General features: G+C 40.6%; 1 protein-coding gene across 1 annotated transcript; it reads right to left on the bottom strand.

Annotated features, from left to right (window-relative positions):
- Positions 1 to 2,914: 2,914 nt before the first annotated feature.
- LOC133716017 (laccase-12-like) lies at positions 2,915 to 5,811 on the bottom strand. Its single transcript, XM_062142745.1, has 5 exons — positions 5,626 to 5,811; positions 5,388 to 5,539; positions 4,900 to 5,273; positions 3,749 to 4,720; positions 2,915 to 3,659 (listed from the first exon to the last, which is right to left on the bottom strand). Exons 1-5 carry the CDS (start codon positions 5,728 to 5,730, stop codon positions 3,526 to 3,528), a joined length of 1,737 nt encoding a protein of 578 aa, XP_061998729.1. The 5' UTR covers positions 5,731 to 5,811; the 3' UTR covers positions 2,915 to 3,525.
- Between the last annotated feature and the right edge of the window lie 7,943 nt (positions 5,812 to 13,754).

The raw sequence follows: 13,754 nt of genomic DNA, 5'->3' as shown, positions 1-13,754 counted from the left end.
TATATACATTGAGTGGCGGTAGGTCGTAGAGAAATTAGCATAGTTGTATGTGATATTGCATCACCCCAAGCGGATATAAGTATATTGGTGCGCATCACCAATGTCCGAACTACCATCGTAGTTATGTCCGCGAGACCTTTTGGGCGTGTTTATGGGAATGTGATGTCCAACATCAGTCCCTTTGCAATAACCATCGAAAGTCTTCGATGTAAAACTCTCTAGCATAGGCAAACCCAATTGACCTAAGGATGACGGGGGGTGAGCCCGTTGTCATATGATTTGTGCTAGGAGTATAGTATACATAGCTTTTACGAGTGGATAATAGCACAACACGTGATCAGTGTGTTTGCGTGTCAACCAACATCATGAGATATTTAAACGTCCGCAAGTTGGTTGAATAGGTCCACAAATATCACCTTGGATTCTTTGCAAGGATTCTTTGCAAGAATGGTATATTTTATTTAGTGTCCTTTGCATAGGATGGTCTCGATCCTATCTTTGCTAAAGAGCAAGCTTTGCAAAACGAAGTAACTCTTTGGACCAATCTTTGGTTCGTACTTCTTTTCGTTTTGAGGAATGGATGTTCGTGAAGTCTTTAATATACGGAACATCATATCACGACCTGGATATCCCAAACGGTCTTGCCAAAGCCTATATGTGTCAGAATCCCATAAGTCATCTCTTATGACATGGTTTGATTCAATGGCTCGAATAGTGGTTGCATACAACCCACTAGAGTGACACATAAGTTTCTCTAATACTCGTTTATGTCCGTAGTCATTAGAGGTAATGCAAAGGAATTCTTGTCCATTCTCACAATGTGTTTCCACATGAAAACTATTGGCTCTTTATATAAAGTTCGGAATTTAACACATGTCCATGACATTGAATAATAATGCGACACTTTATTAATAAGGAAAATAGCCAATGATTACATCAAAGTTTTCCAAAGTCTATTCCATAATAAAATCAAACTTTAGACAAATTGTAGTTACTCAATCCGTTTGGTAACTCCAATGAAATATGACCAGGAAAGTAGAGAGATGTTGGTGGAGCGAGGCTCGCTTAAGTACCCCGATCTCAATTACTTTCCTAGACATCATACTACATTGGATGCGCCACATGAGAAAGAGTTTTAATACAATTGTCATTTGACTAAGGCACATTTGCCATTCTTGGAAAATAGAAAGGACTATTCTAATCAAAGTCTGCGGCATCCTCGTGCTCTTTATCTGCAGCTTTGAAGTCCTCAGTGGTGAGAGTGATATCTTCACCATCTTCATCTTCAGCAAGATTTATATCTTCATCTTCAGCAAGATTTGTTTCTTGCTCTCTCAATTGCCTATACTCCTTGTAGCTTGCAGCTAGTTGGGTACTTGCATGGCATTGCTTGAACCAATGCTCAATTGATCCACATCGTTGTGGATATTGCCAAAGCGCTCTTCTAGCGCTACTCATAGGTCTCTTGCATCCTTGATCGACATGTACTCTAATCTGAGAGATTTATCCATGTGGCGTCGCATCAAGATAAGTGCTTGAGCATGCTTTGTGGGTGTTCGTTGGAACACAAGGCCCTGGTCAGGTGCCTGGATTATGGGCAATATCCCACTCGCAGTGAGATGGTTCTCAACGTCGGTTACCCAGCCATGGTATTCCGAGCCTGTTGAGTCAAGCATTGGAAAGTCGAGTCTAGGTTCATTCGACATCCTAAAAAATAAGAAGAGAAGATATATTAGTTTCGGAGTTTAAACTTCCACGAAAACTAAAATAATAAGATTTCCAAGCTATGCTACCAAGAAATCAATTTCCAAGAATATTTGGATTAGACCAAAACAATGATGTTTGCGGACGCTCTTAGTCCGAACATTATGAACACTCTTAGTTTATTGATTACGAACGCTCTTAGTTCGTTTAGCGTGAATCCCCACGATTCCGCTTTTAGTTCAAAAATCGATGCTTGCGGACGCTCTTAGTCCGAATATTATGAACATTCTTAGTTCATTGATCACGAACGCTCTTAGTTCGTTTAGCGCGAATCTCCACAATTCCGCTTATTAAGTAATCGAACCCACGTTTAATATGGTCATAAATTGATGCTTGCGGACGCTCTTAGTCCGAATATTATGAACACTCTTAGTTCATAGATTACGAACGCTCTTAGTTCGTTTAGCGTGAATTTCTATAATTCCGCTTTTTAATTACAAGTCCCTGAAAAGAAGAGAAAAGGAATACAAATTCAAAAACAGGAACTTTTAATAAGAAATACATTGAAATAGTGTCGCCGGAAAATTTGTCCGGAAAAGGTTGTCGGAGGTGACTGAAAAGTCACTGGAAAATTGTCCGAAAAGTCACCGGAAAGTGGCAAGAAAAGTGTCTGGAAAGTGGCCGGAAAAGTGTCCCGAAAGTCGCCGGAAAGTTGTCGGAAAAGTGCCCGGAAAGTCGCCGGAAAAGTGTCCGGAAAGTCGCCGGAAAAGTGTCCGGAAAGTGTCCGGAAAGTCGCCGGAAAAGTGTCCGGAAAGTGGCCGGAAAAAGTGCCCGACAGATCTGTCGACAGCTGCTCGGCAGGTGTCTCAGCAGCTGCTGCGCAGCTGCTAGGCAGGGGCTCGGCAGGTCTTCGGCAGCAGCTCGGCAGGTCTTCGGCAGCAGCTCGGCAGCTGCTGCGCAGCGGTTCAAAAACTTCCGGCGGCCGGTTCAGGTGGTTTCCGGCCGGTTCCGGCAATTCTGAGGCCGGTTCTGGGCTTCTTGGATCAATGGCTTTGATATGAGCTAGGGTTTGGAGGTTTTTTGTAGGTTTGGAAAAATGACTTCGATTGCTTGATGAACTTCCTCTACTCTTGTCAATTTCGATTCTAAATCTAGAGCAATCTCGTGCTGATAACGTGTTTAAGGACAAGCATAAATTAACAGAGAGAGAGAGAGAGTAATGTTGCAGAGAGAATGGAGATTCAAGTGTGTTTATTCATCTCATACAAGGAGGTATTTATAGGAATACAATTGAGGTGTGAGATGCTTAAAGAATGATACAACTTTGATGACAGCTCTATTTCTAGCTTTACATTGTGGCATTGTGGCTGTGATGATGGAGATAACCATGCTTGTTCCCCTTTGGCATAAAGCTTATCATATAAGTCACTATACCCATCTTTACACTTAAGCACCTCTCTTTATACTCAAGTACATATCCTATACATGATATAGACATTTATACTATGACTCATATATACTACAATATGATTCATGTATACTACAACATCGTACTAATTTTCAAGTCATAATATCATTGAACTCGATCTGATCTTCATTATCACTGCCCTTGAAGGGAAACATCTATGAATCAAAACTCACACATCTGTGTTCGACGTCTAAAGTAATGTAGTACGGAGTTCTGCAACCCCATGACTATCTTCTTAAAACAGCTACAAGTATCAAAAACAACACAGCAAAAACCACGAACTGCGTACACCCTGAATTTAGGGGGGAAAAAAGAATGAAATCCTAACTCCCTTTAATTGATGATCGTTGATCTTAGGAACACAGAGGATAATCCACTGGCGGTGGCTCTATTGATTGCAGCTCTCCAACTCCATTGTCCACCAAGAAAACCATGGCCAAACCCCAGTTGATATGAACATCCAAGTGACAATGCATCATCCAAGCACCTATATATTTGGGTTAAATAGGCATGTGTGAGTATTAAGTCATTGAATTCATATATTTATGTAACCCAAGATTGTGAGGAATTGTTTACCTGGATTGTCAGCTACAAATCTGATGACTGCCCAACCATTTACGGGCACCGCGACCGTGTTCCTTAGAGGTGGATCAACAAGATTAAACATTTTAGTATCAGTCTTGGGGTTGAAATTTCCAAAACCCTCTGCAAGGATGTAGAAATCATAACCGTGGAGATGAATGGGATGGTTCTCGGGTGTGACAATACTTGTGTCTTGTAACACCACCTGCACCCTAGACCCGTACTTCAACTTGTATGCCTTTGTTCCAGAACTGGGTTGCCAAAGCGAGCGGCTGACATTCCCAGTATAATCAAACTTCTGTGGCGGGTTGGCTGGAAAATCACTAGTGTAAACTCCAGGAATGTTTTGCTGGTAAGCTTGGAGAATTGACAAGTTGTTTGGAAGCACAAATGAGACATTGTTCATGCTAGCAGTGAAGCGCGTGCCATTGGGGCCTTGGCATCTTCTAGATTGAAAGTGCTTGGGGCATTTGTTGAGTCCGAGACCGATTGTGAAGAAGAGGTTCTCGTCGATTTCAGTTGGGACTTCGACTTTTCTAGGGCTTCTGAAGCTCTTAGTGAAGGCAGATGCGGTGTTTGTGTCATTGAAAGCTGGCAGCTTTGGCATTGTGGGTTTAATTACTGTTTTACCCTTTTTGCAACTTGTAGTGTTGCAACGAACGGACTTGTATTCAAGAATGGCTGTGGTGGTGGTGTTGTCAAATGCAGCATTTTGTGCACTAAAATAGGCACTCGCCGCCAAGTAGTATCGAGATGGTGGCTGGTCCCCGGTGATTAAAACATCAGTAGTCTGGCCTGGGCCTAGCATGAGAACATTGGTGGTGAAAGGCTTGGTGTACGAGGCATCAGCACCAACCACAGTCAGTTTATGGTTGGCGACGGAGAAGAAAAGAGGTTGGTTGAGGGCGGCGTTTATCACTCTCAGTAGGTTGGTCTCACCAGAGTCTATTGGAACTATGACGGTGCCTGCATGCATAGAAATAATAAGTTAAGAATTATAATAAGTTGCATTTCATCTGTTCAACTTTCAGTACTTGATTGCGTAACTCTATCATGATTTATTTAGAATATATATTCAATGGGACAATTTTTATGTTCACCTTAGGGTGAACGAGCATATTCACCAATGAGAGTTTGAATCAAACCTTTGCTGGAGCAACTGTAAAGATCTCCGGGTTGACCGTTAATGGTATATGCGTTAGAAACATTTGGAGCCGCTCCTGTGCGAGTCGCCCTCCTCACCACGTCAATAGGGTTACCATCCCACCACTCACCAAGAAGAAGTGTTGCTTGACGATTCGGTTTAGTGAATGGATACGAGTCTCCTTGTTTCGGATGAATAATAAGTGCTCCATACACGGTGGCTCTAAGCCATGAGCTATGAGCGTGCCACCAGAGAGTACCTTCTTGACCTTGGACTGTGAACCGGTAGGTGTAACTCCCTCCTGGTCTAATAGGACATTGAGTAACAAACTCGGGCCCATCCGCCCATCCGGTTCTCATTTGCCGAATGCCATGCCTGAAGTGTATACATTTTTCATGTCAATAACTGATAATGTCTATGCATGCAAATATATTATGTGGTTATTAACCGAACTCGTTATTGTAATTCGGTTCGATCAGATATATTTACCAGTGAATGGTGACATTATATCGAGCTTTGTTAGTGACTTTGACGACCAGAGTGTCGCCATTGTTTACTTCCAAGGTTGGTCCAGGGAACTGTCCATTCACTGTGATGGTGTTGTGGATCTTGCACAGCCTCTTCACTGGTGTTGCTTGGATCTATATTAGTTCCATTGCACGGTTAATTAGTATCTGAATAAGAAGGAAAAGAATAGAATGAACTAAATAATAGAGAAAGAACTTACAACAAATTCATGGTGGTGAGCTTTGGGATCGGCCAAGGTCGACATTGCCGATGAAGCAAAGAGAAGGCAAAGGCCTAGTAGGAAAATGCTATTGAGTGCCTCCATTGAGAACTAGCCAGCGTCGTATGCTTTGCTTAAGCTTTAGTTTGGATATCGAGATATTGGATTAATGAGTGACAAAGTGATAGATGGGGGATGCTTTTATATATGGGAAAATACAGGTTTGTTGTTTGAGGTTGGAATGCAGATTACGTTTTTGATTGATGAACTTAATTAGTTCAGCTCTAGCTATAGGAGCAGTTGTTGCACTGTTGCATCCACTCGCCAATGCTACCGAGTACCGATTAAGATCGATCAATAATGAAGGTTTGCTTTACAAGTCTTCTTTCTGAACTTTAGGATTTTCACCAATTTGACCGCTGTTCGTTTCGTTTACACGCACAAATCAAATCCATTAATTCCTCATATATTATCCATTTTTATGGAATTATTCTTGCATGTTTATTTATTTAAAGTAGAAAGATGAATGTAGGAATGAAGAGATGAATGAGAAAAAACTTTTGAAATATAACCTACAAGGTCATGGTGTTATTCATGGATTAATTATATTATCATCATCATGTTCTTGTTGTCAATGTGCGGACTAGTGTATTTGCAAGTGCTTCGTTAGCTTCAATACTTTTGAGAAATTGTGCGGAAGATGGAGTAGTACGTACTTTTCATGCTATTGATTATGAGTATTTCTCGAGACTACCGAGAGCACTTGAACTTAATAGCCAGTAAAAATGGGTAATTCTCGTGGTTATGAAATTTTTAGCTCATATGTATGTAACTATTAATTCTCTCGGGAATTAATTCTTGTCTCCCTTAATGTATTCTTTCTAAATGGTTGAACAGTGAAAGTTTTATCTCTCTCAAAAGAGAAATAAGAAAAAAAAAATATCTCTTGTCGGTCCAAAAAGGAAAAGGAATTGAAATGGCTGAATTAATGGTTTTGATTTGTCATAAAGTAAAGTAATCTCTAAACCCTTATAATTAAACCAAATAATAAAGAACTAGAATATATAAAGAGTTGGATCGATCTCGTTAAGTAACTATAAACTAAAATAATGGTCAATTTAACAACCTAATTTACCGTTAAGGTACAGTGTTTATATAGTCCACACCCTGTGAAGGTCACGATCGAAATGGTAGTTTAGTCGGGTAGACCAATGTTGTTAGATGGTTGGTTTGAGTCATCTCGATCTAAAATGAAAGGTTTGATTCGTCCACCAATAACACCAGCATCTCTAACTGCTATTCTGTTAGAACTTACTTAAACAGATAGTTTAACTCGAGTTGTAGTAGTAATTCTGTTATATTTATATATGAATTAGGTAGCCAGTCACTGGGATACTCACCCATATTTTTGTAATGTCCTTTTCTTTCTCTCCTCTTTTTCCTTTAATTCAAAGAATACACGGAAGACTAGAGATCAAAAGTCATAGTTAGATAGTTAGTGACTAAGACTACATTTTAGGAAACTAATAGAAGCATATGTTGGGAATTACAAAATGATTATGTCGGGATATTATGTAAATCCAGCAAACAAGATCTCTGCCCCTCACTAATTGTTTGGAAAAAAAAAAAAGTTTGACATGATTATGTGGCACAAAGCTTCCATAATCATTTTCTTTCTACTCCATCATTTTTCTTGCCCAAGTGTGGTAATAAACAGTACAAGGCTAAGAATAAATAAAAACAAGTGCGACACTCTTTTCTTCTTCAAACTTGCCTCGTCATAGGATTTGTAGGATAGGAACCGACGCCAGTTCAGAACCCCTATTAGCTTCTTTTAAGATGAACTTCAAACTTCTATTTAACTAAGGGCACGTTTACTTACTTGGAATGGAATAGAATGTAATGGAATGGAATGGAATGTAATAGAATGATTACGGAGTAAAAATACCCCTGTGTTTACTAACACATAAAGGAATCGGAATGATTCCAGGTAAAAGAATTCATGTGTTTACTAACACATGAAGGAATGGGAATTGGTGTAGGTCCCACCTATTTATCAGGAATCGATTCCTGAATACTCAGGAATTCGATTATGAAGGGGGGAGATGGGTTTAGGAATCATTCCTCCGGAATCAATACTGATTCCTTTCTTCTCCCATTCCACTTGTCTCCGATTCATAATTATTTTCCATTCCAAGTAAGTAAACGTGCCATAAGGGTGATATTTTCTGACTTTTGCACTTGTTTTGGAGATTAATGAAGGGGAACCTCAGAAAGGTCCAATTTCCAACATATGGTGATATATAAACCCTGCAAGTTTCAAGGGCTGCGGGTCTAATGCCGCTACCCTTTAGCACCATGCATGCCTATTGAAAAAGTGGTTGGTTTCATTTCATTAAGTACATGTCATAGTCAAACAGAACAAAGATAAAGAAAAAATACGTTTGAGAATTTCTGATGTATTGATCTTCTCCAAAGATGGAGTATATATACAAAGTATACACACAGAGGCGGAGCCACATTGGGGCACTGTGGGTCCCGTGCCCCAGTCAGATCTTCATTATATATGTTTCTGGTTTCATTTTGCACGAAAAGTTGTTGTGATGCAGTGGTGGAGGCATCCAAGTACTTGAGCATGGTCCCAGGTTCGAGCGTTTGGTACCAGCCACAATTTGTCAACCTTTTTTTTATTTCTTCCTTTTCATAACATTAGTACCATTCTAGCTTCTCAACACAAAAACATTAACACTATCCTTTCATGTAGTTGAACGTAATTAAATGTTTGATTAATAAAATATGTAATTTTAAAAAAATTGATCTTTTTAATCTTTTATTTTTATTAAAATTTTAATATATTCTAAGTTTAAATTCTTTTTTTTTTTTTTAACTTTCAAGTGCCCCAGTAGAAATTAATTTCTGGCTCCGCCACTATATACACATTCCTAATAGGAAACTAATTACACCGTGATAGTCTCCCCCTTAACTACATGATATCCTCCTTAACTATACAATCCTAATTATACTACAATTCCTACAATTATGGAGAGTGACTCACGCCAACACTCCCCCTCAAGTTGGAGCATACAGATCACGGATGCCCAACTTGTCAAGTGAGTCACAAAACCCCTTGCTAAAAACTGCCTTTGTAAGAATGTCCGCCAACTGCTCCTCAGTAGGTACGAAAGGAAAAGAGATGATTTGTTGATCCAGCTTCTCTTTGATGAAGTGTCTATCAACCTCCACATGTTTTGTGTGATCATGTTGGACAGGATTATGAGCAATTTCAACTGCAGATTTGTTATCACAAAATAAGAGCATGGCTTTCTTCTGCTTGAACCCCAAATCCCTCAACAAGTGCCTTAACCACAACATCTCACAAACTCCACGAGCCATTCCTCTATATTCTGCTTCAGCACTAGAACGAGCCACCACCTTCTGCTTCTTACTCTTCCAAGTAACTAAATTCCCACCTAAAAACGTAAACTATCCGGAAGTGGACCGTCGATCAGTTATACAACATGCCCAGTCTGCATCTGTATATCCCAAAACATCCAAATGCCTATGCTTAGAAAACACCAACCCCCTTCCAGGAGCAGACTTCAAGTACCTCAAGATCCGAACTACAGCTTCCATATGAGCCTTACTAGGATTATGCATGAACTGACTCACAACACTAACTGCATAAGCTAAGTCTGGTCGAGTGTGTGACAAATAAATTAGTCTTCCAACTAACCTCTGATATCTTGCCTTATTTGTGGCCACTTGATCTGGATACTCAGCTAACCGATGGTTTTGCTCAATGGGTGTGTCAGCTGGTTGGCAATCGAGCATACTTGTCTCTGCTAATAAGTCAAGGACATACTTTCGCTGGCTCAACATAATACAATCTTTTCCTCTAGCAACTTCAATTCCCAAGAAATGTTTCAAACTCCCCAAGTCTTTCATTTCAAATTTTGCTGACAATGCACTCTGCAACTTCTTAATCTCCTCAAGATCATTACCTGTCACCACCATGTCATCCACATAAATAATTAAAGATGTAACTTTACCCTTCTGATGCTTAAGGAATAGGGTATGATCTGAATTGCTCTGCCTGTACCCAATCCTCCTCATGAATGTCGTGAATCGACCAAACCAAGCTTTTGGAGATTGTTTGAGGCCATATAGGGACTTCCTTAAATAACACACCACCTTAACTGACTCTAGTGGAAGTATCATATCCCGGAGGCAAGTCCATGTATACTTCTTCATTCAAATCACCATGCAAAGGTATTTTTAACATCAAATTGTTGCAGAGGCCAATCAAGATTAGCAGCTAGAGACAGAAGTACCCGGATTGTATTGATCTTTGCTACTGGTGCAAAAGTTTCATCATAGTCCACACCATACTTATGGGTATAACCCTTCGCTACTAGCCTTGCCTTATATCTGTCCACCGAACCATCTGAATTGTGCTTCACTGTATACACCCATCGGCACCGAACTGTTTTCTTTCCAGGAGATAGTGATACTAACCCCCACGTTTGATTTTTTTCAAGTGCATCCATCTCCACAGCCATTGCTTTTGCCCACTTCTCATCCTTCATTGCATCCTGCACTTTACTAGGAAGTGACACAGAAGATAATTGATTCACAAAGACTACATATGGTTTAGACAACCTATGAGTAGACACATAATTAGCTACAGGATATTTGGTCTTAGCACACAAACTTGGTTCATATTTCTTGGTAGGCTGGCCACGATTGGACCGTTCTGGTAAGACTCATGTTGGAACATGTGTAGAATCAGTTAAAGGAGTAACACTATCAGACAAAGGTAGGTTATGGGACAAAGGCAAACTACTACGTACCTCAGATGAAGATTGAATAGGGGAGACCACTGATGGAGAAGGAGAGACTGAATGATTAGAAGCTTTTTCTTGAAGGGTAGACGATTCGGCAATTGTCTTTTCTATTTCGGAATTCACAATGCTCTGTTCGGCAGTTGCATGGCGAAGAGTAGACGATTCAGTAATTGCCTTTTCTGTTTCGAAACTTGTAATGCTCTATTCGGCAGTTGCATGGCGAAGGCTAGACGATTCAGCAATTTCCTTTTCTGTTTCAGAACTCGCAACGCTTTGTTCGGCAATTTCCTTTTCTATTTCTGCAAGAGTGTCGTTGGTTCCTGGGGCATTGGACACTTCCTCTTCATTAACCGATCGATCATTTGAGATAAAGCGATCGATTGTTGGCCCTGTTTGGCACTGTCCTTCATAAAAAACACCGTGCTCCCCCTGACTATGAGTCGTAGGAGGTGGAAAATAACATGTATCCTCACTGAATGTCACATCCATGGTGACATAAAATTGTTGAGAGGGAGGATGATAACACTTGTATCCTTTCTGCTGAGTCCCATACCCGACAAAGAGACATTTGAGAGCCCTTGCATCTGATTTAGAACGTTGGTTCTTATAGAGATGGACATAGGCTGCACAACCAAAGACACGAGGAGGAAGGGTATTAAGAGATGGGATAGAGACATAACTAGACAATACCTCGAATGGATTACGACCTTGAAGAGAGGAAGATGGGAGACGATTAATAAGATGGGAGGCACACAACACTGCCTCTCCCCAAAGGTATTTAGGCATATTGGCACTAAGGAGAAGGGCGCGATCCATGTCTAACAAATGACGATTCTTCCGCTCATAGACCCCATTCTGTTCTGGTGTTTATGGGCAAGTGGTTTGGTGAACAATTCCATGAGATTGGAAGTAATCACGAAATGAATGATTAACAAACTCCCCCCCATTATCAGACCGAAAGACCTTAATACGAGCACCATATTGGGTACGAACAAGATTATGGAAGGCTGTAAAGGCAGAGAAAACTGCATCTTTTGACTTAAGCAAAACAACCCAAGTTAATCTAGTGAAGTCATCAATGAATAAAACAAAATAACGCATTCCTGAAAGAGTTGAATTTTTGGAAGGTCCCTGTTTGGACCCAAAATGAGCATTTTGGCCTGACAAGGCACGTCTTGGAGAAATTGAGCCAATGTCAGTGGCTCAAGCTATATATTGTCGACAAGCTCGAAATATATATTTAGAGGCTAAATAAAGCCTACTATGAAAGCATGGAAACATGAAAAGTCAACTTTAGCACATTTTCCTACTTCGGCTAGGAGAAACCGAGCTAAACAAGGAAGGAGGGGCGGCAGACTGATTAAATGAACTTGAAATGAGCTGAAACTCTGCAGATCCATTCTAGACAGCCCAAGGATCATTTCTTATGAAGAGTGCCAGAGCTTTTTTTGAGTGGAAGGCCTTCAAACAATCAGCCCAATTTTCTACAGAAGCAAAACTGGAAAACTGGACCTGTAAGAGGTCCAGCAGCATTTTCGGCCCAACCACATGGAATAAAAATCTGAAAATTTGTCAGGATGATCTACACTCATAGTGGAACATTTCATATGAAGAAGTCGAAGGCATATAATGAAGTATTGTTGGAGAAATAATTGAAGGAATAAAGGGGCAGAAACTGACCTAAAACCAGCTCAATATTCACATGTTCATGTTTCCTACCCACATGAAGAAAGCTAGATGCTTTTCTCTTTTTCCTTGGATATATTTTTCTTCTACAATCTCTTTAATAGATCATCACCACTTCCATGTTGCTGCACCTTCATGCTTTGCTTTCATTTCATCTTTTCTCTATCTTTTCCATATTTTACAAGTGAACTTAGATCTACTTTCATTATTTTTCTTCCACTCATCATTTCACTCTTCTTTTTCTTCCCTATATAAATACCTTCTCCTCTCATTCTAACACATTCACAACACAACATCAAAACATCTCTAAGATGATCTAAGTTCTCTCTAGAGCAACCTCTCTAAGAGCAACTCCTCTCCTTCTCTTTCTCTTACCGGTGATCACACTCCTAGTCCTAGTCTTCTCAGAAGCCGACTTTCAGTGCCACCAAACCCTCTGTCAACGTGCTTCGGTCCTAGTCTCCTCGGGAGCCGACGGTAGTGCCGCGACCACAACGGTTACAAAACCAGCCAAGCAAGGGTAACGCCCTAGCAACCCAGCCAAGCTAAAGTCACGATTTAGCAAGATCTCAATACTTCCCGGTGATTTCGCTCTGCTCAATCTGCAATATTGAGTATCGACTTGTGAACAAGAAGAAACTTCAGCAAAGTCCTCACCACGAGGCACAAAGAATCCCACGACGAGGTTGGTGCTCTCCTCGTCCACAATCGCTTGATAGAAGTCAGGTCAAGGGACACCCCCGACGACCGCACCCGAACGGTGCTGGCACGCCCGCGCAAGAAAAGAGACTGTTGACCAGCTGCAGCAAAATTGGAGCCAAACAGTCCCCATAAATCGGAATGAATTAATTCAAAAGGCATTGTACTAGACTGATAGCTAGAAGGATAACTAGACCTATGACTCTTGGCTAAAGAACAGGTTTCACAATGTAGACTAGAATCACTTATTCCCAAAAAAAGGGAAGGCATGGACTTCTTCATGACACCAAAGGATGGGTGGCCCAAACGGCGATGCCACAACCACAATTCATTCATCCGATCAGAACTCAATGTCAGGGCAATAGGACCTTGTGGACTTGATGGTGATTGTGTTGGTCCTCCGTACATGCAATCCAAGTGAAACAGTCTCTCTCTCAGATCTCCCTTGCCAATTATCACCCGAGTACACAGATACTGAAAGATAACATACATAGGATAAAAGGTGCCAGAGCATTTGTTTTGTGTGTTTAATTGAGACACAGACAAAAGATGATGAGATAAAGAGGGTACATAAAGGACATTATAAAGAGTAATGGACGGTGTAACCTGGACTGACCCAATTCCTAAGATCGGAAAGGACTCACCATTGGCATTAGAGACATGTGTTATGGATGGGGAGGACAACGTGACGAAGAAAGACTTATCATAGGTCATATGATCAAACGTACCAGAATCAATTATCCATGTATTACTACCAGTAAAGCCAGAAACATTTAAAGCGACACCAATTTAATTTACCTCAATTCTCCTGAGTTAGGGAAACATTACCCTTAGTTTGATCTTGACCCTCTATATCATAGAAATTAGGTTCTTGCTCCTCCACCAGTTGGATTGCCGCCT

The sequence above is a fragment of the Rosa rugosa genome, chromosome 6 (genome assembly GCF_958449725.1).
Source record: "Rosa rugosa chromosome 6, drRosRugo1.1, whole genome shotgun sequence".
Taxonomy (NCBI): Eukaryota; Viridiplantae; Streptophyta; class Magnoliopsida; order Rosales; family Rosaceae; genus Rosa; species Rosa rugosa.
Note: the sequence above shows the minus strand (reverse complement) of the source record. Positions and strands in the feature narration are given on the sequence as shown.

What these genes read in the sequence shown, in the direction of transcription:
- LOC133716017 (XM_062142745.1), bottom strand. Translation starts at nt 5,730, where the DNA reads ATGGAGGCACTCAATAGCATTTTCCTACTAGGCCTTTGCCTTCTCTTT. An exon ending in CTCACCACCATGAATTTGTT is followed by an intron (nt 5,540 to 5,625) that starts GTAAGTTCTTTC and finishes GAACTAATATAG; the next exon opens with ATCCAAGCAACACCAGTGAA. An exon ending in ATTTGTAGCTGACAATCCAG is followed by an intron (nt 3,660 to 3,748) that starts GTAAACAATTCC and finishes CCAAATATATAG; the next exon opens with GTGCTTGGATGATGCATTGT.